Source organism: Protomyctophum bolini, assembly GCF_963924005.1.
Source record: "Protomyctophum bolini genome assembly, chromosome: 6".
In the NCBI taxonomy this organism is placed as follows: Eukaryota; Metazoa; Chordata; class Actinopteri; order Myctophiformes; family Myctophidae; genus Protomyctophum; species Protomyctophum bolini.
In genome coordinates this window covers 37,097,324-37,123,742 of record NC_137867.1, presented here as the reverse complement: position 1 = coordinate 37,123,742, position 26,419 = coordinate 37,097,324, and the positions used below count along the sequence as shown (strand labels likewise).

Here is a 26,419-nt window from a genome sequence, read left to right as displayed (position 1 = left end):
TATAACGGCAGGGGGTTCATGCAGCCACGCCCCCCCCCCCCTTTATTTACTACTTTATTTACTTTATTTACAGTTTGTTAATGAACACAGTGTTTCAGTTCACAACGAAGAACACATTAAATTGTTTCAGCAACATTTCAACATGATCAATGATAAACAGTAAAGCAGTCGCTTTGTGGCGGTCGCTTATTGACGTACCATTTAAAGTACGAGTGGTTTGCCAGTGGGTTCAGTCGCGCCTTTGCCAAAATGCCAGGGGGTTCAGCCACGCCTCTGAACCCACGGAGTTGACGCCACTGCCAGACGGACCCCACATTAAGAACCACTGATGTCGAGTATGCCATCTACTTCTCATTACAGATGCATCATCATTACATTGATGGAAAAAATAAACAAAATCATGTTTATCGAAATCAAGTAATCAACGATATGAAATCTTTATTGGCTACATTTGCAGGAAACATCAATCAGGGAATCAAAAGCACGGCCAAATGTAGGCCTATTCATCATTAATATGCAGAAATATTTATACAGGCTGTCTACTGGTGAATCATGGCATTGTCTTGTTTCCATTTTTAAAAGTCAGTTTGGTTTAGATGAGTTTAGTTTGCAAGATGTTTAGCCAATTTCCAATGATAAAACAGAATGCAAACCTATAGAAACGGAATGCACGCACACACGCGTGTGCGTGCGCGCACACACACACACACACACACACACACACACACACACACACACACACACACACACACACACACACACACACACACACACACACACACACACACAGGTTTTGATACAGAGCACAACAAAGTGTTAAAGAAAAGAAGCAATATTTGGGAGTGAAAAATGTAAATAAATTGTAAAATGATGACAATAATCATACATATAACCTTCTTTTTCCACTAAGTTATATTTAAACTAAAGCTGAGCACCCACTACCTTAACCAATGGCAGTTTCCAGAGGACGCGCACCAGCTTTTCTTTCTCAACCATATAACCTCTTGTTGTTGTTTCAGCCATCAGTTATCATAGATGCATTCTACCATAATATAACCTCTTCTTGTTGTTTCAGCCATCAGTTATCATAGACGCATTCTTTGGGGGAAAAGAAACATTTTGAATGAATTAATCCTTTGAATTGTGTTTGTTTGTTTGTTAACAGCACAAATATGCTGAAATTCAAATGAGCAAATTCTGACACATACCCTCTCCGATGTCGTCATAGATATCATCATTATGCCTGTTTAAAAAGGAAAATAGATCTGTCAAAAATGGACATACACAGAGAGTAGACTAGGCCATATTTTTCATAATCATGTGCATATTGTCTCTGAGCTGGTTCTGTTTCTCTGTGTGTGTGTGTGTGTGTGTGTGTGTGTGTGTGTGTGTGTGTGTGTGTGTGTGTGTGTGTGTGTGTGTGTGTGTGTGTGTGTGTGTGTGTGTGTGTGTGACACAAATAAACTCACTGTTCAACATTCACCAGTGCCACATAGCCAACTGAAAAAAGAACAGCATATGTAAGTTTTGAAGTTGTACACACCCACTCAAACCAACCTGTTATAGTGTCAAATAATTGTAATGCAAGAAGCTTACATTTCCCATCTCTATTCCTGCCAATCAGTTTACCATCAACAGCTTCTTGAATGACATCAATCTCTTCTTCTGGGTTCAGAGGCAAATCCTTTTTCCCCAATTTCTTATTGGTCAGAGTCCTTGCTATAGTAACACTGTACAGCACCTGGATTTTGCCTTCAAACTAAAACATGGAAAACACAGTTGATGATGATGCGGTTAAGACAAAAGTCAAGACTGTATGTGGAGAGAGAGATTTGTTTCCTAAGCGGCCTATGTTTTCCTTTAAAAGAGCCCCCCTTTAAAAGAGCCCCTACTATTAAAACAGACTATGAATAACGCTTTAGAAACCAACATTTCGGCAGATGCAACTGCCTTCTTCAGGGTATGAAGACCCTGAAGAAGGCACGCCTATTGTATTGTATTGTATTGTATTGTATTGTATTGTATTGTATTGTATTGTATTGTATTGTATTGTATTGTATTGTATTGTATTGTATTGTATTGTATTGTATTGTATTGTATTGTATTGTATTGTATTGTATTGTATTGTATTGTATTGTATTGTATTGTATTGTATTGTATTGTATTGTATTGCTTTTTCTGACCTGTGAAGCACTTTGGTACAATGAGAGTTGTTTTTTAATAAATGTGCATTATAAACCCTTTTGAATTGATTTGATAGCAAGAGCTCTTACTTTAAACCTCTTCCTGAACGCCTTTTCTTCTTTGTCAAATGTCTTGTTCTTCTGTGGATCCATCACCTCTATCTTTCCTTTAGTGGTACTTTGTGGGAGACTATGGAAATAAAAAAAGACATACAATGTATACAAATGAAGAAAAAAGACACAATTGCTCATTATTATAAATAGCAATGTCCATGTGTAACAAAACGAACTTTTCAGTATTACCTGTATTGCCACTAAGGTCATCGGTGTATGATGGTTATGTGTACACTATGAAAACTTGCAAAACCTGTCAGTCAGTCCGTCACCTAGTGACACGGTATATGGCCGTCTCCATATATGAAGATCACGACACTGACCTCAGCAAAATCTGGATAGCCATACATAAAGACTGCAACATCACCTAGATCTGCATATATGGAGCCGGCCAGCAACTCTACATCTGACCTCAAACCCTTAGATCTCCATATATGGAGCTGACCTGTTCTGACATTCCACATCTTAATCCTTCCCCATCCGTCCTTCCTCTTCGATGTTTCCCTTTTCACTGATACCTGTCCATTCAAAGTTATTAGCGCAGCCACGAGCCGGCGAAAACTAGAGTTCTCAACAGGCCCGGAAATTAAGGCCCGGCCCTACCTTGACCCTAACCGGGTTTGGCCTGAGGTCCCGCCTGCCCTTACTAATTAGCACACATTTTTCACCCTACCCGGCCTGAAAACGTAAAAGAAAAAAAGAAGAAAGGTCCATATTGGTGTTATGTTGTTGTGTGCTATGTTGTTTTGTGCAATATGGTTATGTTATATGTGTTTTTCTTGTTGGAACAGACTGAAGATGAATATCCCTGAGGGGACGATAAATACTATTATTATTATTATTATGTGTGCTTCTGAGGCTTACCAGTTGAGAAGCGGTGGTGGGGGCAGACAGTCCTGGGATCCAACATCATCATAAAAATCATCTGACGACATAAGCACGGTATATTTTACTTTACTTCAGTCAAGTCTAGCAGTAATTATAATACCAGAACTTTGAGAGTTGTAAATCACAATAATATGTGATTTAAAATGGCATTGGTAAAAGCTGAATTCACAAGCTGACACATTTACCTTCATATCCAATCGGTGGTGGTGGTGATAGAGGAGGAGGAAAGCCTCCATATCCAATTGGTGCGGGTGGTGGTGGTGGTGGAGGACAGCTGAAAAAGAGAGTTGTTTACTATTGACTTACATACTGTATACACTATACAGTATAGAGTATGTAGTTGTAATTTGATTAGCAGTATACTGTGGTTACTTTGTGCCAAAAAGTGACAGCCGTCAACCATTTTTTTGGGTATGCAAGAAAAACAGCAAATCTGTGCCTGGTTTGCTGGGACCAGATTACACAGATGACCATTTTTCTTACGTCATCATTGAGAGCTGGGACCAGAGTACGTGGTGTGTATATGTATGACTAGCTCTCAATGATGACGTAAGAAAAATGGTCATCTGTGTAATCTGGTCCCAGCAAACCAGGCACAGATTTGCTGTTTTTCTTGCATACCCAGAAAAGTGGTTGACGGCTGTCACGTTGAAGAGACCGGGCAAAATTATTACTTGCGCGCTCTGCTTGCGCAAGTAATTATCTATAGAGGTTAAATTGCTCATACATTTAGAAAGTTCTATTGGGTGTGGTTTGGTTTGGTTTGGTTTAAAAGCATGAAAAGAAACCTCATAGTACAGAACGGTGGTTGCAATAACAGTGCCAACCAATAGGTGTCTCTCAAAGACAAGAATATCAAATTCTAAAGCTAGATAAATACTATTATTATTATTATTATTATTATGTGTGCTTCTGAGGCTTACCGGTTGAGAAGCGGTGGTGGGGGCAGACAGTCCTGGGATCCAACATCATCATAATCATCATCAAAATCATCTGAGGACATAAGTACAGTATATTTTACTTTACTTCAGTCAAGTCTAGCAGTAATTATAATACCAGAACTTTGAGAGTTGTAAATCACAATAATATGTGATTTAAAATGGCATTGGTAAAAGCTGAATTCACAAGCTGACACATTTACCTTCATATCCAATCGGTGGTGGTGGTGATAGAGGAGGAGGAAAGCCTCCATATCCAATTGGTGCGGGTGGTGGTGGTGGTGGAGGACAGCTGAAAAAGAGAGTTGTTTACTATTGACTTACATACTGTATACAGTATGTAATTATCTATAGAGGTTAAATTGCTCATACATTTAGAAAGTTCTATTGGGTGTGGTTTGGTTTGGTTTGGTTTGGTTTAAAAGCATGAAAAGAAACCTCATAGTACAGAACGGTGGTTGCAATAACAGTGCCAACCAATAGGTTCAAAGACAAGAATATCAAATTCTAAAGCTAGAGAAGGGATAGAAATTGAATGATATGTTCTCCATACAACCTTTAATGGTAGTGGAAATAGTAGTATTATATTGATATTATTACCATTCATCTTCGACCTGAACATAATCATCGTCATCCTCGCCTGTTTTAAAAAAGTGTAAAAATGTTATAACAAAGAAAACATATTATTTGATTACAAATAAATTAATAATACATGTCGTTGTGAAGGAGATCCCAAATAACCCATCACTCACTATTTTGGCCTTGTGCATCACTGAAAGAAAACAGGTCAAAAGAAAGATTACTGAAATGTCTGAAGGTTGGTTTTAGAGAGCTTTTGGGCTGTATTTTGCGTGTCTTACGTACCAGGTCTTATTACTTAACTTAAGACCTGGAGGCGTGATCAATGCCATTTGGCTATTCTGAGTGGCCAAAGACCACATTGACCACGCCTCCAGGTCTTAAGTTAAGTAACAAGACCTGGTACTTAAGACACGCAAAATACAGCCCTGTGTCTCTAAGAAAGTCAAATTAATGTTTCAGAAATGTAATCTCATTGCTTGTTTTGGTGGCATTGTTCTTTTTTACCAACCTGGAGAAATCAGATTGGGCCCCAATGTCATCATAAATTTCAGAGGAGGTAGTAGACACAAGCGCATTTGATCTGAATGGTTTCAAACGATCCTTAGAATCAATAGAATCAATAGAATCAGTCTTCACGTAGCCATCTGAAACAGCAGAGAACATGTCATGAACACACTGTGTGTGTGTGTGTGTGTGTGTGTGTGTGTGTGTGTGTGTGTGTGTGTGTGTGTGTGTGTGTGTGTGTGTGTGTGTGTGTGTGTGTGTGTGTGTGTGTGTGTGTGTGTGCGCGTGCGCGTGTACTGTTTACTCTTCCTGTGGTCCAAACACTCATACAGTACTTCACAATCAAATTAAAACATAACAGCCTACAATGGAATTCTACCATTACATAGGTAAAAATAATTGAAGTTTTTGGTCTTCATACCTTCTATAAATTATATCACGTTTTGGTTTACAATCACTGAATTACAAACAAATTACAAACAAAACATTGTATATCCAATTACTCATAGTTCAAACACTTCTTTACTAGTCACTGTTTCCTTCAATTTATTTTTAAAGATTGATTTATTGTCTATGCTTATCAGATGTGGCGGGAGCCCATTCCAAAATGTGTTCCTGCTCTATACATTGCCCTTCTCTTAAGTAAAGTGTGTGCGTGCATGCGTACTGAGTAACTTACAGCAGCCATCAGTGTTCCTGGCCAGCCATCGCCCCTTTGGGTTGTCTGTGATTCGTATTATCTCTATGGTCTCTCCTTTCTTCAGAGACAGGTGTGTCTTTCCTTCTTTAGGCCTACAGTCTAGTCGTGCCGTTGCCTCGTGGAGTACCTGGACTGGCCCTTTAATCTTTAGGCGTGGAAAAACAGCTGTCAATATCGTTGCTACTTGACTTGAATTCATACAACTTTAACACAAGGTCTATATGTTTCAAACCATTGAGTATGATTGAATGAATGCAAGAATAAAGTGAGTAATTTCATATTATATTGTAGTGATATTTAAAGTAATATTTAACTTTGGTAGAACCTTGTGCTGTAAGTCAATACAACCCAGGGCACGAGATAAGTCCAAATATTGTTTATCATCTTTATCTATTGTTTCTGTGCTCTATGATCAAGGAACCAGAAGTAGATATTCCTTTTGCTCTAATTTTATGGTGAGAATGTCTCAAATTCAAACTTTTAGCACATAAACAAATTCAAACTGCTTTGTTTCTTTTATATTAGTATATTTGACAGAATGCACTTTGTTTGTATTCATTTTAAAGTGTTTCAACGTGCAATGAATAATAGTTGTATTTATATCAAGTCCATGTAACCACTAACCTACGGTCCTACCAAAGTTGAATATTGTGCAAATCCAGTAAAGTATAAATTATATAACATAACACGTCTGGAGAGTGGGCCTATCCCGTTACCTTAAAAGTCTTTTTGGCTGCTTGTTCCCTCTTCTCGTTGGCTTCCTGTAGTTTCTTCTCCTGCTGTAGCTGTTTCTTGTCCTTTTTCTTCATTTCCTTTGTTATGTTGGTTTCAATCGTCTTCAGCTCTGGCCTGATTTGTGAAAATAGATTGGAACATAGAACTAAAAAGGTATAGCAAGATATTGCAATTTCCAGCTGTACACAGTACTGTACTGTATGTCACACACTGTTGCTAATATATCCACCTGTGTCTGTGCTAAATACTCACATTGAGAAAAAGAGAAAAAGTCAAAAATATGTCTCTCACCATTTTTCATCAACATAATCATACGTATCATCCCCAACGCTGCATTCCGCCTGTAGGGAACAAAATTATTAACCCATTAAAACCAGGAAAGTCTCATTTTAGAAAAGTTTTCGATTTCATCTGGTCTTTAAGGATGCCGTGTGTGGAATAATGATTACCTCAATCTGTTGCGATAGATGCCCTGCAGAAAATCCACCTGTTGGTGGCACTATAACAGGCCAATGTGAAAAGGGTGGGAAAGAGAACAGAACACAGGAGGCGTAATATGACAATCGAGTTTCTTAATATTTCTCATTTTAGTTTTGGAGTAAAATGAAATACATTTGTGTTGTGAGATGACAGACAGGTGATACTCGGTGTATTGACTGAAAATTGACCGGCACCTCGAGAGGGAAGACATGGTGTGGGCTGCACGAAATCATCAATATCTTCATAGTTGTCATCATCAGAGCTCCACTCCTGTTGCACCGGTGGGCTCCTAAAACACGTCGAGACAGTAAAGTTGCTAGTGTAAGTAATGTTGCCAGGAGACATTTGTTTTTAATCTGATTGTTTGGTCATTCCCATGGAAATGTTTACGGATATTAAACTTTCAGGACAGTCTGTTATTTTTTACCACCTGAAGCAGTGCGTATGGATAGCCTACTGTAGCTACAACAGAAAGAAAATCTTCACAACTGGGTTGTTTACATGTTTACAGATTGATTTGTTCCTCAATACTCATTATGTCAGACTGCAGAGAAATACATACAGTATATATAATCAGCTTCCTGCGTCAAACAGAAGACCTATTCAGACCTATTGTGGCCATTCAATATTAAGGTCAGAATCTCAGCATTAAAACAAATAAAGGACTGACAGAGCTAGGCTTGAAGCAACACAATATAGGGCAACAATAACAGCTTCTGTCTGATTGTGTGATTATAGGTGTGTTTTGCTTTTCAGAAACCCACACATCACTTGCGATGAAGGAGAAACAGTCACTGCACTGCGTGTACTGTACATTCACTAAAACACTAATTTCTGTTGTGACATAATAAGTAACGTTTTTGGACATACAAGTTTCCCATACAACAGCAACGATAATATAAAACACTCAAATGCATAACTTTCTACAGAGTTAATTTGGTTCCATTTGTAAGCTCTCAGAGTTACAGATTTGGTTATTATTAACCATCAATAATTTAGCTGGAGACCCCCTAGAATCCTCACCCACAAGGACCCCTGGGGGTCTCTTGACCCCACGTTGACAACCAGTGCTATATAGCATTTGTTCAGCAATACGCTGACAGCATTATAAGACATTCTATTCTAGTATTGTGCTAGCTGTACTTACATGGCAAATGAGTGGACACCGTTGGATGCCTTGGTCTGGAGACATCCTGTTGTATTGCATGGACCTACAGTATCACATACAAATATTCCAAAAGGTCAATCCTGCATATTACTCCACAATGCGTGACTATGAATCCCACCACAGCTTTAGGATAGACCCAACTGATTGGCTCCCGGGAAGGCATAGTTTAGGCATTTTACTGACGTTAGGTTTATGGTTAGGTTTAGGCATAGTTTTACTGAAGTTAGGTTTAGGGTTAAGTTTAGGCATAGTTTTACTGAGGTTAGGGTTAGGTTTAGGCATACAATAGTGTCAAAAACGAGAACTGTGGCCAATGATCACAGCAGGGTTTGCGTAGAGCTGCAGTGGGATCCATAACGCTTCAACAATAAACCAATGTACTTTAAGGAACAAGGAACAAACGACCAGACATGTAGCCTACCAACTAGGAAAAAATCAAAAAAAGAAAATAAAGTTTCCAAAATGTTTGGATGTTGGTGGAATGTGTCATATTACTTAAAAAAATGATTCAATTTTACAATCTCACATCAATATTCTCTCACCATCATTCAGAGATACTCCATTCTCTTGAAACAACCGTAAGTCTACATCAGGTGGCCTATTAGGCTTCTGTGGAGGCAGAGAAAACATATTAGGAAGGGGCTTCTTCTTTGGAAGAGAGGGATCCGTTCTCTCCGTAAGTGGAAAGGGTTCATCTGGTGTTCCTGACTTTGGTTTTTGGGTTGTCAGAGGTGTGGGGATTACAGAGGTACTGGGGTTCAAAGTTCGGAGAACATCTTTCAGCGCAGCAACACTTCCTGTTACACTTTGCTCTTTGGAAAAATAGTTTTGTGGCTGCGAGGGAGGAGAAGAAGGTATACAAGTGGTACTTTTGGGGATGAACATCAAGCTGGGTTTCTGGAACTGGGCAGACTGGGACGCCTGTAATGGTGAGGTGGAGGATGTCTTCGGTTTGGAGGCATCTGGAAGTTTGGGTTTGGGGGCGTCTGGGAGTTTGGGGACGCCTGGGAGTTTGAAGGCATCTGGGAGTTTGGGGACGCCTGGGAGTTTGGGTTTGGGGGCATTTGGAAAATTAGGGGAAACAGCGGTAGATTCTGACTGATGCTCTTTCCATGGGGGGCTGCCTGGGGCAGGAAACACGTTGGCCTTGTTGTTGAATGCTGCGTTCACTGGTGGTTTGAGCACTGGAGGCCTGGGAAAGGTAAACGTGGAAGTGTCTCTGTTTCCAGGTGTTTCTGCAGGCTTGCATCTTAATGCTGATGGCTTGGGGAATGGGGGCTCAACATCCTCCATGCGAGAAGCCTCAGTTGTGGCACCCCCTGATAGAGTCTTCTCCAGAGCAGCCATCTTGGCTTGAAGGGCAGATCCTATCCTGGGCTTAGTTGCCATTATGTTGAATCTCTTTCCTACAAAGAAACAACAAGACAATTTTTAAGCCTCGAAAAGCTTACCCTGATGTCTTTCCAGCTCTCTCCTTGTACATCTTTTGTTCACATTTTAGGGATGAAAATGTAAAAATAAACAATACATTTTACTAACACATGTGCATCGCTGGTGACAGGCAGAAACCTTATCTCCATAATCTAAGTTTTTGTTTAGTTTTATTTTCTCCCCAGTAAATGAATGCCCTACTTGATCATACCACAGCATCATACAGAAGCATTAAAAGTAGCACATATGTATATAAGCTATATATTTGAGCTTGTAATGTCGATCTGATACTTTATTTTTTATTTGACAGTTTGGTGAAGACAGACAGGAAAGAGGGAGAGAGAGAAGGGGAGAGACATGCAGCAAAGGTCGTCATGAACGGGACTTGTCTTGAACACGCAACTTGCTGTCAGGCCAGACCAGAAAACAACTGTAGGCTATTAGATTTAATATTTGGGCACTAAGTAAGAGCATGCCTCCCCAGACCTAATTGATTTGATTGACAGAAAGGGCCTGGGTGATTGGTAAGGGCCATGCACCACTTAGGAAGGGGGTTAGGTTCCATCTATGCAAATCAGATTATATTTTCATCGATATGGGACCATAATTAGCTTGCCTCAACTTTGAAGGGTCTTTCGACTTTCTGTCCTTTTCAAACTCATACTTGTTATATGTATATACAGTATTGCCACAGATTAAAAGAAAATAAGGATAAAATAAAATATATATGAAAAAAAGGATCAAGAGGCAATCAAGTTAAGAGAGTATGAGATCTAAGAGACAAATCATTAATTTACCATTACACACATGAATGAAAAAACATCTTTACAATGCAACAGGAAAGAAAATGCACATACCTTTTAATTAATACGTTGAGAGGATCTGCTCAGGGATACTGATGCTACACTGTCCTTCACAGACACTATACAGTACCAATGCAGGAAGTGCAAAGAATATCACTGTTAAATGAGAAGTAGATTCTATGAATATTCTTCTTCTATGTCACAGATACAGCCGTGGAGCAGCATGAACTACACACGAACATTGTCAGTTTTACAGTATAGTGACAAACAGTGGCTTCTGTTCAATTTGTTTTTTGTTTTACTAAAATGTAGGCCTATTGTCCTTTATACACTACACATTACATGCAGAACTACATGTGACAAAACATTGCCTAATAAATTACATGTTAAAATTTAAAATAAACAGTCTCACCATCATCCCAAGCAAGAGAGAAGAGCAGCTCACTGAGGGTGCACGTAGGAAATGATCTACTTCTTCAATTCTGACTTCACATGAGTCAACATCTTTTCTGAAATGTGTAGTATATACGTTGCTGTGTGTGAGAAGAGTGAAGTAACTTCCTACATTCCTACAACAACAACACACACACACAGAAACTGCCAAAATTGTGTTGGCAGTCCAGTCCATGTAGGCACTATATGTCAGTTTTTTTTTAACAGCAGATAATGAATGTGTCCAAGACAAATGTACCTTGGAACAATAAGATATCTTAACTTATCACATACACTGTATGGAACAGGACTATGCCATTGTCCCTCATTAACATCTCGTGCTTATTTTTGTTTTGTGTGCTCATCCAGAAGAACCAGAGATAGCTCCACAGCAGCATTCTTCCCCATGAGGTTCTCATTGCAGTCAATCGTTTACAAAGACATTGGGTTACTACTGTTCCCCCACAGACTGAGGAACAGTTTCTTCCCACAGGCTACCAGATTAAATTATAGTGAAAAGTGAATGTGCAAGAACTCTTCGTACTCTCTTTGACTGATATTCTTGCCCTGTGTTTGAGTGTTTTAAGGTATTTTTTATCATGTTTTTATGATCATGTTTTATTGTATTATAGAAGGGAGAGTCTAGGCTCTCTCTCGAGCAGAGACGATGTACTCCGAACCAGTTTAGTCCAGAGTGATATGCGGCCGCTAGAGGCGAGATCAACGTGAGACTGATGACATATTGAAGCACTGCCACGGAGAAATTATTATGGACATATCAGATTTTTGTCCCGCTGTTTCCGGTTCATCGTTTCTGCCTGAGAGAGCCCAGATGCAGGCAGGAGGAGGGAACTTGTGAACTAAAAAAAAAAGTATGTTAGGTAGATGCAACCATATGACATATGGTTATATGTATATAATAATATATATATTTAGTCTTCAAACATGTGCATTTCTTACTACCACAGCTAATAATTCAATCACTAAGACTTCTTCTTGATGGTAATACATTTAATATTAAAACAAAATACTGTATGCATTTATGATTGACAGGTACCGGCAAAAACAGTTGTCATACATCCGATCAATAAGGAAATGTATTTAATGGAATGGGTAAACATGACATTATATCAAAAAGGTGCAATCACTAACCCAAGTACCAACGGTAAACTTTGACAATGAGCAGAATACTCCTTTTTCTAAGTATCTCTATTAAGCAGCACAGTTTCCTCGAGTTTGGTTCCTGAAAAGAGTGTGTCAGAAGTGTTTCAAAAGAGTGTGGTTGCTGAAAGGAGTGTGTCAATGTCCTGTATAGCTCTGGATGTTCTCTGCAGTGCCGCAGCAATGCAGTCGTCATCCACTGCTTCACTAGAAGCCTCTGCTTCCATTGCGCTACCTATCCTCTCATGAGAACTTTTAGGAGTTCCAGGCAGATTGCTGTTCTCCAGCAGAACTGGTAAGACGTTAAAGAACATATTTATTCAGTAGTGTGTACCAAAGCTAGGACAATATGAGGGCCAAATCAATTAGTATAGAATGCCAAATACAGAGCTTGAGTTAAAATGTAAACCCCACCAAAACATCCGTTTATGCACCCAGCCCAAAACCATTTAAAACCTGAAGGATACAGTTAAATCGTTTTATCTTCTCCAGTTCTGTATCTACAAGGTTTGACCTGAAATTGGAAAGAAAGTCAGTCAACAAACAGCAGTTCCTCTTTGTTAAAAACACCCCTGTACGCCCCATATACTATCACACAACAATTAGTGGTATGTACTGTATAACGCACGTCGCAAAGCAATGTGTTGTGACCTTGTAGATCTGCCAAAATTGAAAAAACTAATAATAATTTAAAAACATCTGAACATTTTTCAGTGAAACACCACCTACCAGCTTTGTTCCATCTGTGGCACTAAAATGCCATGGTGTAAGGCTGCACCACTGCATACCTCTTGTTCAAATGACACTGGCTGAGAAGAACGTCTGTTCTGTACACAGGAGGAAAACGATTTATTCATTTTTGGTTGTAATTGAAATTATATATTTTTATTACACATAGAATGTAGCTCATTCATGGAACGCCCTACCAACAGCCAATAATCCCTCGACTCCTTCAAAACCGCTCTCAAAGGGCACTTACGGACGGGTGTAATTCAAACTGGCCCCCGTAAAATCTGAATCTCCCCGCCCCCTTTCCACATTACTGTATATGTTTCCTTCCCCTTTTTACCTCCTTACATGATTTCCTGCTTGTCTCTAAATGTTATGATGATTGAATTGCAAAAGGTGGACCCTGTTGTAAACAACTGAAATGCTTTATCAGTGTGTCATCCACAGTAAAGGTCCCTGCACACTGGTTTCTGATTTTTAGCTGCGTTTTTCCGTCAGTTTTCCGAAAAACGCATCCAGTGTGCAACCACCTTAACAGTCTTTGTATTGAGTTGTGCTTTCATGTGAAATGTACCCATTCTGCAAACTGTTAATACTTAAATCAATCAATAAATCACTCAAGGGGTTTTAATAGAATGCAACAAAATTAGGGTTGACAAAAAATGGTGAAACAAATACAGGACCTGTTTTACAGAAGTGTATACATATGCAACACTACTGATAAGATAACATGTCTGTTATCACGTCTGTCTGCAATGCTTAACATTCATGTCCACCCGGGTTTTAACCACAAGATTTCTCAATAGAAGATCTGAGCAGGGAGACCAACTACAACAACAACAACAACCACAGTTTCTATGTTAGTTATATAATTTTCTACCACTAATAAAAAGGTTATGGATTGTAGATCACACTCTAACCTGTTCCAAACAGCTGGGTGGGACTGGAAGCGTTAACGAGACACTGGCCTGGTTGTAGCACGTTAGGATCCTGCGAACAATGCAACATGCAACACGGATGAAAGAGTGCTGCAGTTGGCATCAAATGTGCTGTTTTAGGCTCGTCACAATCACAATTCATCTAATTAGCCTAATCAATTAGCCTAATCGCAATTATTTGAGATAATCTCAATCATTTTTGCATAATGGAATCATCCGCAATTTTGTAAATGTCTGCCTTGTTTACGAATTCAAAAAGGCAAACAGAAATACAAATTGTAACGACAGTTCCAATGTTCAATGCAAAAAACGCAATTAAATATTAAAGTTGTAACCGTGACAGCCCTAGTGCTGTTGGCATTCTAGCTCACTGGCTCTCAACATCGGGTCTCTGGGGCCCCCAGGCGTTCTTGAGGGGGTTCCCCTAACAGTAGACCCTGACATGTCCGTAACTCACAGTCTATACATTTTGGTAGCAGCTGTAAGTTACATTAACAATAATTTACACAAACGTAAATCGTGATCCTAGAGATTCTTTTTATCAAATTTGGGTCCGTGATCTAATGGATCCTTGAAATGAAAAAGGTTAATAGTCTCTCTTCCAACTTACCTGCTCGCAAGACTCACAATAGAGTCCACAGAGTACACCTGTCCAGGTACATCCGGTGGAAGGCTGTTTAGATGATGCGTAACCTCTTTCACCTAGAAGACAGTTCACCATGCATATACATTTATAATCATTTAGATTGTGAAAGTAGGATATTGTTTTTATTGACTTTAATTGCACAATTTCAAAAGATTTTTTTAAAACCCATTTAGACCTGAGGCACATTTCTGAAAAATGGTTACCTTTCAGGATTCAAATGCAAAGTAACTAAAGTAGCAGATTAGATAAGATCAGCCCAAAAGCAACCATAGCAACAGCTAATATGATGCTGAGGTGTTCCCGGCTTGCCTTGAAATGTATAACCAGTAACTACGTATGGGTGTTAAGATCTACAAGCTCACAACGCATCTCATGAGCTTGTAGACCGGCAATTTTTCCCTATTTGTGGTACGACAGTATGTACATGACAGTTTACCTCCACTGAGTGGGGCTCAGTTCTGTGGTGGGTGAAATAGCTGTTAAGTGCACCGTTAGACCGGATGACTGATCCATCACCTGGGGAAACCTCTATCACTGGAGTACTTCCACTGAGGATCCTACATAGGACGCACGCACACAAACACGCACGCACGCAAACACACACGGTGCATTTATATTGCGCTTTTATCCAAGCCGCTTTACATAGATTGTGCATTCTTATCTCACACACAATCACACACCAATGGAGGAGGAAACCACACACACACACACACACACACACACACACACACACACACACACACACACACACACACACACACACACACACACACACCTTTTTTAAACAAAAGCTGAAAGCTCAGTACAGTACCTGTAGATCACTCCTTGACACCAAATCACTTTGATCAGCTCCGATGGAAGTTCTGAATGTTCTCCGTCTGACAGGAAGAGATCGTTGAACTTCCACCTAACACAGATGATTAGATTCAGATTCCAGTTCAATGTATACACCACCAAAGAATCTTGACAAGCATAAACCTATCCTAAAATGAACTCTATTCAGTATTCTGTTATTACTCTCGTCCCATTGGTAGCATGTGTCAAGTGTCGCCTGTGTCGGTGTCTGCAGAAGTATTAAAGTGCCACTTCACCCCTTTTGCAACCCGATCTTATTTTAATGAAGAAACACTTTCCTGGCGTTTGTCTGTGTGTAATATGTGTTTTTAGATATTTTAGTCATGACACCATGTTCATGTCCAAAATTTCACATGAAAACGTGGTCTCACTTCCTTCCTGGACTACAAGTCACACCTCCATGCAGCCTCACCCCTCTCCACAATTAACCAAAGCATTATGGTAATCGTAGGAATCCAGCAATCCAGTCAAACCCTAGTCACACACAGACTTAATTTTTTTCTGGCCATAGGGTGCACATTTCAAATTGTGGTACTGTTATCTACTACAAATACTATTAACATTGAGTGACTGCCGTTTCTTCCAGCTGTGAAATGTCCCTTTAATCATTTCTGGATGTTGTATACATCTCTTATTTTGTGTACAGCTCCAAAGCGTGACTAAATCTCAGGTTGGTAAGAACTGAAGGAGAGGATGGAGATGAAGTGTGACGAGCAGTTGGGCTGCTTTCCGTTGCACCTGGTGAGTCGATCGGCTATGGTACATTTGTCAGGTTCCATTGCTCTGTATTTCCGTTTGCCTAGATAAGAATTTGATTGATTGATTGATTGATTTAAAACTTTAGTAACTAGTTTGCAGAAAAAAAACACAGGAACGTACAGTTCAATACAAAGTCTGCTACAATTTACAATTTAGGCATTTAGCAGACGCTCTTAATCCAGAGCGATTTACATTAAGCTGCTAAATGGGTTTAAACCCAAGAAAGCCTATTGGCTTGTTTACTTCATAAAAAATAGTGTCAGAAATGTCAGAATAGGTTTTATGTACTGCTATTTTGGTTATTAGTTAAGTAGTCAGACGTCAGGTTTCCATAGTGGTTATGGAAGTGTTATTAGATTTTTGGTTAAATGTATGATTTGGTTCCAGCTCAACCCTCTTGCACTAGCTCCTAACATACATACTGTACCTCGTCTTACATTATGTTTAAAACTGTTTCAATGTAATAAAACATAGTTTTTGCAAACCCCCCCCCCCATGGGTAAGTCTATCCCTTGTACCTGTGCTGATGAGGCGAGGTGCAAGTGAGAGGAAGTGCCTCTGGAAGACAAGATTTCCTCTCTTCTTCACAGGATTCGACTGTCGAGTTCATCGTCCTGCATGTCTGGCTGGAGTCTACATCTCCAGGAGGCTTGGAGCGACGAATGGCCCTGTGGTGTTGAGCCAGAGAGACAGGGTAGCGCCACATGGGGGCGATATGAGCGCAGGAGCAATGCTGGACCACTGCAGTGGAGCGGTACATCTTCTCCGGCTTAGATGATGAAAGGAGAGTAAAGTAGCAGAGAATATACGTAATAGAAGATTAAGATGAAGAGAACAGAACAAAGATAACAAAACAATATAAACAAGAGTTCACCCGTAGAGTACAGTGCAAACCTCTATCAAGGCCTAGAAATCGCCCCAGTTTGCTTATCATTTAGTATCGTAAAGTTAGGCCTGCTGGTGGCGCTAGACAAGAGGAAAGAACAATTAATGTGCATAGCACAATTTGTGTCTTGTATGCAAAAGGGTAAACTAAACCCTCAACGGCTTCTGACAGAAATATGCCCTACCCCTCCCCTACTGGGCGGGGATTTTCACGCTTTTTACATGAGTTGGGCGTTGTCATCTTCTACTACCGACTGAAAACCCATTCTGCCAGCCGCAGCATAGTGGTCTAGTGACTCGACTTTCAATCCACACCTCCTGGGTTCGAATCCTGCTTGCGCCACTATTTTTGTGCCAACCACAAATACCTTTTTTTGCAGATAAAGTGAAGTTTTAGACCGTGACAGAGTCTGTGAGGTTAGAGTCAGGGTTAGTGTACATTTATCACTGTATTTCTATGAGAAATGCATTAATCAGATGGTAATTCTATCAGAAAGACATTTATCACACTGTATTTGAAGGTGAGGGGGGTGTATGTGAAGGTGAATGTTTGTACAGTATGTTTGTACACATAAATATGAGACATGCCGAATGCATTGCAGGGGGGCCTTTACCTTGGGCTGAGCAGTGCGGTGGGTGCTATTCTGTGGAGAACAAGATCTGTGCACCTGCTCCTTCTTATTTCTCTTTCCTTTAACCTGATTCTGTTTGCTCTCATCATTATTGGTGGTCTGGGGATTGCTCTGTTGGTGGTGGTGGTGGTGGTGATGCTGACCGACTGATGTGCCGCCAGGCTCTCCTCCGCTTAGAGCACGCGACCCATGGTGGTGCTGCTGATTTGGAGCCTGACTTAGACTGCACATGAACTCTACAGAGAACTCCTCCCCTGAGGATGACAGCGTCACACTGGCCCTCCCATCCACTGACCTGATGACGGTCTCACCACAGGCTCCGACCTCAGCAGCACCACAGGAAGACGACTCAGGCCACTCCACATATGAGTCAATACTGAAAAAAGGCTAAAAGGAGAGAAAGTAATCATGATTTGCTGGTGGAAGAAGACGACCCATGAATCTATTATTATACCACCTGGATTAGGCTTTGACAATCAATTATATGTCAATATTATATTGATATTGTGACTTTTTGATATAATATTGTGATGTTAGTGGCATAAGTGTTGCTTTTACTATGTGTGTGGTATAAAACATATATTACAGGTATGTATGTACACCGTATATCTAGGTGCGCACTGTGATCTTTTGGCTATGAAAAGTGTGCCATGGCAAGTGGCTAACACTTCTACAATGTATACCTTATAAATTGCCTATTTATGTACAAATTTGAAACGTTATAAAGACAATAGGTGTCAAAATATTGTGATTTTTGACCACATGGCCCAGCCCAACCTGGAGGATTACAGAGCGATTTGTTGTGAGCTTGTAGAACAGCTATTTTCAGCAAAGTGGTTTGGTGTAGAGGGAAAAAGAGCAGACAAAGTACAGAGTTCAAGGTCAAGATTACTACTATTACTATACTATACTACAAGTATTGAGCGTTTAAGTGGTTAAATGACGTACAATACACATTAACGTGAATCCAGCACAACAGATGACAGTGCTGTCAAACAAGTCTATGAATATGAAATGAATATGAAAAACTTTAATCTGCAACACAATTTCATACAATATGTAGTGGGGGTCCCTTGCTGAGTGGTCCTTGGGCTGAAAAACGTTGAAGACCCGCACTTTAGGCAGAACAATTAGCATACCAGAATTATGTGAGGAGGAAAAGACACTGTACAATACAAGCCCTTGTTACCTTTATACGAGCAACAGGGGTAAGTTCCTCCGGCAGGTATGGCCGAAGGGCATATTTATTCCTGAATGCCAATATATCCACCATCAAGTCCTACAAATCAAAAGGTCACGTTGGAGTGTCAGAGTGGGTCACAAGTTCACAACATCAATGCCAGCAGGCAGCAGCCATATTTACAGAAACATATGTAGGAGCCATTATTTAGATTATTTCCAGTATTATTTTTGACCACTTGGTGGCGGGTTTGAGAAGCACAGCACTGGGTGTGCATTTATAAGGTGACACAGCCGGTGCCGGGCTAGTACACAGGGATTGGGGAGCCAGACCGTTCCTATACCAGCAGCACTCAACAACCACAAACAGTCAAACAGGCAGAAAGGAAAGAACCATATTCAATATAACTGGTATGTTTGTCATTTCAACTGCTCACTTCTACTCAATAAATAACACTCAAACTGGATCAAAGACTGGACATCCATCTGTTACTATTTTTCTGTGTGTACTGCGTAGGATCACTCCTGTGAAGTAACTGCAAAGGAGACAATAGGACCTGGCTGGAAGGTGAAAAATGGCAGTTACAATTATGACTTTCACTCCACTACATTTCAAAGACAATTGTACTTTTTACTATGGTATATATTGTACTTGTATTATACAATTAACACATATTTGACTGAGCAACTTTCAATTGTAGTGAAATTAAGTAATATCTTACTAGGAGGATTTACAGTATATACTTTGACTCAAGTACTGGGGTTCTGTGGGCTACTTTGTCAGTTTTCTTCAGTTTATTCAGTTGGAATTGATTGATCAGTGATCAATCAATATCAATGCCTTGCAGTTTTCCCTGGTCACAACTTAAGTCAAGCCCTGAAACGTGGCGTCAAGTCTGTACTCTGTATGTCATGTAATAATGACTATAGCTTGGCTAGCTACTTCTGTAGTACCTTGTAGGTGCTGATGGCAAACCTGGTCCTCTGTCGAACCTTCTCAGAGGTGCACAGAGGATGCATGGCCGGGTCAGGGGCTTTGACCAGCACGAACTCAGAACCGCACGGCGACAAGAGCACACGCGACCCGTCCTCATAACGTACATCCACAGACTCGTCCTCGTACATAATCATCACAGCGGCCACGTTGGAACTTATTGTTGCCGTCATGTTCAGTTCTTCAACTTCTTCTCCGAGTTGACAACAAACACAACAGCTTGACTTGACAGCAAGCAGCAGACACTAGACAGCAGTTATTTAGCAGGGGCGGGGGAACTCAAACAGCGTGACGTCATCAGACAGAGACATTGGTGTGTTTGATTGATTGAAGTATTTATTAACAGTTCGCAGAATTACAGTACATTTCAAGCACAAGTTGCACAACTCAATACAAAAACTGTTAAATGTGGGGTTGGTTTGATTCTCTTTAATCTCTTGTCATGTGACTAGCGGATTAGCCATTAAAGACATTCAGTCTTTATTGCTTCACTTAATTAATTCCGTTAATTCCAGTGAGGATGCCCCTGAAAACTGTTAAAATTAAAAAGAAAACAGACCAGATTAATTTCTGTGCATCTGTTTTGTCTCACTGTTATCCTGTGCTGTGCTAGTGTGTGCTTACATTTATGTAAACTTTAATTGATCCCTGGGGTAAGCTCCTACTAGAGTAGTCAGTAGTGAAGTAAAACACAAGGTAGGCCTTGGTCTAACAATAACAGGCAGGAAAGGGGAGTAGCCGTATAATACAGACAATAGACTTGTCACTTAATTGGCCTAACTTTAGTATTTTATCAATACATTTATATTGTACAATCACCAGTGATATGTATACTAATTTACTGTACAAATTCACCCATGAATGAGCTTATAGGCCTACCTAGTACCTATGTATCTCAACAGTTAACAGGCTGCATTTGTCAGAAGGCACAATTGAAATTGAATCAAAAGAATAGTGGGTGTCTGGATAATGTAAAGTGAATATAATGACATTGAATAAAATTTAGACCCAAGACCTGGATCATTTCAAAAGCTTAAATACAGTGCAGTTCATATGCTTTCCTTTCAGTATATGTAGGCCTCTTTGCATACATTATGAATTTATGTAGTATGTATGTAGGCCTGTGTGTGTGTGTGTGTGTGTGTGTGTGTGTAGTGTCATTAAAATGCCACAATTGTAGCCTACATGAGAAATAGATTGATAGTGATGATATTGAAACAGAATAGTCACTCACACTCACACATTATTTGTATGGGACTTAAACGTCCAACAACCCAGTACAAGTAGCCTACCACTCGGAAAAGTATGTGTATCTCTGTCTGTGGGGTGAAGATTTGGAATGGCTTGACAGAGGATGTCAAACACAACAGTAATATATCACAATTCAAAACATTGCTCAAGCGTATTAACGTGGCTAAATACAGTTTACCATACGTATGTGTGTGTGTTTCTGTACGTATGGTGTGTGTATGTGTATTTAAAAACAATAATTATGTTTAACTAAAACAGTCATAATCACTATGGATCCTGGTGGATATTTACGGTGACACGAGTGTGGGTTGGGTGTAGGGTTGTTATTTCTTTTTGTTTTTGTTGTCTCTGATTAATGCACTGTTAAACTCATAACTATGCTGAGCATCTCAAATGCCGTGCTGTGAGAAGGATGGGCACATATGCCTTTTGATCACCTTCACGGGGCTGTTTCTTTTTTGCTGATGTAAACTCTGTACTTGATTATGTTCAAATAAACTAAATGTATAGTACCCTAATTTCAAGTAAATTCAATTATATTCAAATATAAACTTATATTCAAAATATAACATCAGGGATACCTGGGCGTCCCTAGACCCCAGGGTGTGTTCCGTTCTGTTTTAGAACTCATCTCATAAGGGGAATAAAATTGATATGGCTAGAAAGAGATCGTTCTAGCCACTAAATGTTTTCTAGTCAAACATTGGAATATTATTACACAACACAACCAAATGTACAAGATGTCTAACTAAGCTATGCTGTAGATTTAATTAAAATATATATTGCTATTGGACAGCATATGATTTGCACTATATCAATTCAAACATACAGTAAAACAAATATTGTAGGCCATGCCTTTTTTGTCACCGGGAACACCCACCTAGCGATTTTCTCAGGGGGAAAAAAATCACTTCTGATGGATAAGATAAGTGAGATCAACCCATAATGCACCCTCAACTAAACAAGGGACAACAATGATCAATTTTTGTGATTCTAAAAATAAGATGTGCTTTTGTAATATGCTGTGTATCTATTACTATTAACAATTGTATTATGTTCACATGGGCTACAGGTTCAAGTTCACATTAAAATGCAAAACACTGCAAATCCAAATAGTCTCCTTTAATAACTTCACAATTGATTAAAACCTGTAAATTACACAATACACTGTACATTAAGTATTTATACTGACAGTCTGCAGTATTATTTTTTGTACTTCGCAACCACAAAATATGTAGTCCACCGAGCTAAGAGAAGAGCTCCAAACAACACTGTGTAGCTGAAGAGAACAAATTTCAGGACTTCTCTGAATGTCCGAAGGAAGCGGATTGCCAAGGGTTCCACATCGAATGTTATCACCCCTTCCACATCCATAGGAACATATTGCTTCTGCTGTCTGCGACCAGTGTGTTGAGTAAGATGTCCCATATTCTCTCCTCGTCCCATTGTTCTGTAATAAAACAGATCCTTCTGTCATGTCTCCCCATTTGAAATCTAATTGTTGGGAGTTATGTTAGAACTCGATTAGAGTTCATAGACTACTACAGTAGTTAAGTTCATTTAAATCAGAAATGAGCATAGGCTAAATGTGCAGGCTCTCATCATAATGGCTTTTATAAGTGAAGCCACGGCAGAAGAGCATTATTAATAATGTATTTGTAAATTGCACAAAATGGGTTCAGTATTGATCCTCTCCTTTAATGTATGCCCAGGAATAACCTAGGCTACTGAATACTTAATTGCATTGTACTTTGTACAACACATTCTCTACTTTATAAGCTTTTGTAAGTTTCTTGTAGAAACAATAACACTTTTACATTACTGATCAAAGCGCTAAAAAAACACCAGTTGATCGCACATTTAAAAGCTATTTAATTATGTATCCTATGAAATCAAACATTGCCACATGTATGTACGTCTTTGCACATTTCACTTTCTGACATGTGTGCCAGTGCCAGACAAAATGCTGAAGAATCAAATATATGCAAGAATAAATTAAATATATTTTAATAATCTTACCTTTTTGTTTGTGCAGGACAGTAGCTGATCAGTTAGTAAATAGGCTCCTGTGCTGCGAGCCCAGAAATACCAGTTGATGTCTGTTGCCTCACTCGTTTCAAGTCCTTATGGCAGAGGGGGAGGAGTCTGAGGCAATTAAACTGATTGCAAGGGTAAAGGGTCTGAACCTCTTGGGTTTTTCCTAACAGAAAGTTAAGCTGTACAGTGTGCACCTGCTCCTCAGAGAAATTCTAGAATAAGCCATTATCGATTTTTTCCTTTTTTAATGCTACTAGTAATTACTTTTACATTGAGCTAAATTATATTGTAGTTTGCTAGCCTGCAAATAAGCAAGGGGCCGCTTACACATTAAAGTAAGATACCTAAAAAGGACATAACCAGTAAAGTATCTTTAGTGGGGGGCTCTCTGCATCTCCCGCTGGGTTCGGAGCCCTTGTGCTCATGGTGTAAGGCACGGACTCCCTATCGATCGGAACAAGAGATCAAACCCGCTGCTCAAACGCAGTTATCTTCCTACCGGAACATGGAGCAAATGGCTTCCTAATTCAATCAGTGTCCTGCACTGTCAAATCATGGGCCACTATGGGCTAAGATCTCCAGACGGCAGAGGGCCATTATCGGCTGATCGGGAGGCCTGTTACTTGGTTAATTGCTCCTTCAGAGAGCTGGACCGCCGCTGATGGATACACTCCCATCATCATCCTCTCCTTTCTGCCCCTTGCTCTGATCACCACTGCCATCTTACCTTTCACCATACAATACAGTATGATGCATACAGTGGATGCTACGTATAGAGTTATTCAATTACACGTCTACGATTACTCGAAACTGTTGCATTTACATATTTTATTCAGCATAATAGCCAAACAAAATGACGAAAAATACAAAAAACAAAACTGGGTTGTAATAGAAAAAGAAAGTCTACCCAAAATGAAATCTAGAGCAGTGGTTCCCAAAGTGGGGTCCGGGGACCCCTAGGGGTCCTTGAGAGAGTTCCAGGGGTAAATGATAGTTTGGAACCAAATATACCGTTATGGGTCTGTAACTCTGAGAGTGTACAAATAGAACCCTTTATACACTCAAGAGTTAAATTAACATTGATTTTACCATTTAAATTGGAGTCCATGAGATAGAAATGCCATTCAATGGGGCTGTAAAAACCTTCTCTTACGGGGGTCCCTGGCATTATAGTCTCTTCAAATGGGGGTCCATATATATATATATATATATTGTATTATATTATTATTATTAAATGGGGGTCCACAGGCCAATTGGTGTCAATTTTGGGGTCTCATGAAAAAGTTTGGGAACCACAGATCTAGAGCAGCAAAACATACAATATTGTTTTTAAGCGTCTCATAAATTACATTTTCTCCAACATTTCAAAAGTTTCCATCATACATACAGTATATACATACATATAGTACACTGCACAGTGGATCAAGTTGACAAAAGCTGAAAATATCACTGTACTGTAAATATAACACCATGTACTGTATAAACTAGGATTAATATGGATTATTATAGGGTGCAGTGGAACATTTCAAAAGCTTAAGCCTGGTTTCACTATCCTCCGTTTAGCTCGACCAGACTACGTTGAACACATTTTGCTTCACTGTTCTTTAGTTTCAGTTACTTTCACTGCAAACAAACAACTGAATGGCATCATGGACTATCTTCAATTCAGGAAGCAGAGGATTGAATTCGTTCTGGAGCATGAGCAGATTAAGGGCAGATATAGACCGTTTCCAAGCCCTTACCAGAGGCGTTAAAGAAGCCAAGAAGAAGCTGGAGATACTGACGACCATTCCTCCAGAGCAGCAGGCTGAGGCCAGAGAGCTGCATGGCGCCAATGCACACAAATTCCAACAAGTGACTGCATTGAAAGATTCCATCGCAGAGCGGACTCAGGCCCTGACCAAGCTGAAGGTGGCTGTGAGCACCAGGCACGAAGACAACACCGCCCTCCAGTCTCAGATCCTGCAGTCTCCAGAGGAGCTGAAGACCCAGATGGAGAAGATGAAGGAGTCTGTGAAGATTGAAGAACATCAAGGCTGCCACGGTCAAGGCAGATGAGTTCCTGGTGGAGCTTCAGAGCAAGGCGCAGGTTCTGAACCACGCTGACTCTGAGGTGCAGCTCATCTGCACTCTCCTGCAAGACCTGCACACTGGCCTCGAGAACAACAAGCAGCATGTGGTGGAGGTGGACAAAAGCATGGTGGCGTTAGAGGGGCAGCAGAAGGAACTGAAGAGCCTGACCACGGATGTGGACAGGGAGAAGAGGTCACATGCTATGAAGTTGGACAAGATGTCCAAACAGCAGCTCCGCCGACAGAATACGAGGGAGACGGCGGAGCGCCACCACCAGTCTGTCATGAAGAAGTGCGACCAGATCCTTGAGAAGCGACAAGAAATGGTTGACGAGAACCAGAAAACCTAGGAGAACCGGCAGCTAAAGGTGAAGATCCAAAGCCTGGTGGATACTTGCAACAACCCGTGTAAACAACAGGATCTGTAGGACCGTCTGTCTGCCACTCTGGATCAGCTGCACAAACAGCTTGTACGAAAAAACAGAAGTTTTCACAAGATTTAACGGCACGATTTCGAGTGTTTAACCCATTACAACCGGGGGAAAGTATCCGTGTTCGGACTGTCCAACTAGAGTTGGACGTGAAGGACTGTTACTGTATTTGTGTGTGTTTTATTTGTGAATGCTCTGGGGGTTATGTAGTGGTACAAGACTGTTACTTTAAGTTGGGCTGTATTGGGGGGGGGGGGGGGGGGTACGCATGGTTGGTACAGGCGCTGAGAAAAAAAAGAGCAGGCTGTATTTCTCCATGTTCAGTAGCCTAGTTCTGGTGCTATGAGAGAGAGCTAGCAAAAAGAGTGTTCTGTGGATGTTTACATGCTGTTGCTATAAATAATACAAATCACACCGGTGTGAAGTGAGGGGCGCTCTTATCATCAATTACAACATAATGTTTGTTTAACCCATTCTGAACGGGAACCCATTCTGGTGTTATAGCATCATGTTATGCTTTAGCTATTGAAAAATAGCAGATCTACAAGCTCATAGCGCGCCACCGAGTGGCGCGCTACGAGCTTGTAGGTCTGCTATTTTTTGAAAAATCGAAGAACGACTGACATTTTTAGAATCTGATCTCAGGTCAGAATGGGTTCATCAGACCCAGTGTGTGTCCAGTGGAAACCTCGTATGAATCTGATCTCAGGTCAGAATGGGTTAAGCAACGGGTGCTAATGTTTGTTTTAGCCGATCAACAAGCTTGCAGCGTGGATCCACTGTAGACATCAATGAGACAACTGCAGAAAACTGACATGGACACAGCAGGCAAGGTCTTTTGGTCTAAGAGGGCGTTTCATCCAGCTGTGTGTGCACAAACGAGCGTGCATGT

At 40.2% G+C, this 26,419-nt stretch overlaps 3 protein-coding genes across 3 annotated transcripts; 1 reads left to right on the top strand and 2 right to left on the bottom strand.

Moving 5' to 3' along the window:
- Positions 1 to 334: 334 nt before the first annotated feature.
- On the bottom strand, positions 335 to 10,683 carry LOC308316489 (FYN-binding protein 1-like). Its single transcript, XM_080765141.1, has 20 exons — positions 10,581 to 10,683; positions 8,835 to 9,698; positions 8,272 to 8,335; positions 7,319 to 7,413; positions 7,094 to 7,143; positions 6,936 to 6,985; positions 6,626 to 6,758; positions 5,889 to 6,054; positions 5,214 to 5,349; positions 4,876 to 4,895; positions 4,724 to 4,763; positions 4,327 to 4,415; positions 4,109 to 4,178; positions 3,371 to 3,459; positions 3,162 to 3,222; positions 2,274 to 2,373; positions 1,597 to 1,759; positions 1,470 to 1,500; positions 1,209 to 1,243; positions 335 to 1,098 (listed from the first exon to the last, which is right to left on the bottom strand). The coding sequence occupies exons 2-20, from the start codon at positions 9,679 to 9,681 to the stop codon at positions 1,079 to 1,081; spliced, it is 2,259 nt and encodes a 752-aa protein (XP_080621267.1). The 5' UTR covers positions 9,682 to 9,698; positions 10,581 to 10,683; the 3' UTR covers positions 335 to 1,078.
- A 1,321-nt stretch (positions 10,684 to 12,004) lies between these two features.
- cUnh5orf34 (chromosome Un C5orf34 homolog) lies at positions 12,005 to 19,942 on the bottom strand. Its single transcript, XM_080765988.1, has 11 exons — positions 19,697 to 19,942; positions 18,753 to 18,842; positions 17,546 to 17,950; positions 16,565 to 16,815; positions 15,244 to 15,339; positions 14,869 to 14,989; positions 14,397 to 14,488; positions 13,769 to 13,838; positions 12,849 to 12,946; positions 12,587 to 12,633; positions 12,005 to 12,411 (listed from the first exon to the last, which is right to left on the bottom strand). Exons 1-11 carry the CDS (start codon positions 19,907 to 19,909, stop codon positions 12,227 to 12,229), a joined length of 1,668 nt encoding a protein of 555 aa, XP_080622114.1. The 5' UTR covers positions 19,910 to 19,942; the 3' UTR covers positions 12,005 to 12,226.
- A 3,902-nt stretch (positions 19,943 to 23,844) lies between these two features.
- LOC308316599 (kinetochore protein Nuf2-A-like) lies at positions 23,845 to 26,380 on the top strand. Its single transcript, XM_080765287.1, has 2 exons — positions 23,845 to 25,986; positions 26,242 to 26,380. Exon 1 carries the CDS (start codon positions 24,666 to 24,668, stop codon positions 25,080 to 25,082), a length of 417 nt encoding a protein of 138 aa, XP_080621413.1. The 5' UTR covers positions 23,845 to 24,665; the 3' UTR covers positions 25,083 to 25,986; positions 26,242 to 26,380.
- Positions 26,381 to 26,419: the final 39 nt, after the last annotated feature.

What these genes read in the sequence shown, in the direction of transcription:
- LOC308316489 (XM_080765141.1), bottom strand. Translation starts at nt 9,681, where the DNA reads ATGGCAACTAAGCCCAGGATAGGATCTGCCCTTCAAGCCAAGATGGCT. An exon ending in CCACCACCGCTTCTCAACCG is followed by an intron (nt 3,460 to 4,108) that starts GTAAGCCTCAGA and finishes TCTCTTTTTCAG; the next exon opens with CTGTCCTCCACCACCACCAC. An exon ending in CAGGAATAGAGATGGGAAAT is followed by an intron (nt 1,501 to 1,596) that starts GTAAGCTTCTTG and finishes TTCTTTTTTCAG; the next exon opens with TTGGCTATGTGGCACTGGTG.
- LOC308316599 (XM_080765287.1), top strand. Translation starts at nt 24,666, where the DNA reads ATGGCATCATGGACTATCTTCAATTCAGGAAGCAGAGGATTGAATTCG.
- cUnh5orf34 (XM_080765988.1), bottom strand. Translation starts at nt 19,909, where the DNA reads ATGACGGCAACAATAAGTTCCAACGTGGCCGCTGTGATGATTATGTAC. An exon ending in CACCCAGCTGTTTGGAACAG is followed by an intron (nt 12,947 to 13,768) that starts GTTAGAGTGTGA and finishes TCCTGTGTACAG; the next exon opens with AACAGACGTTCTTCTCAGCC. An exon ending in CCACAGATGGAACAAAGCTG is followed by an intron (nt 12,634 to 12,848) that starts GTAGGTGGTGTT and finishes TTCCAATTTCAG; the next exon opens with GTCAAACCTTGTAGATACAG.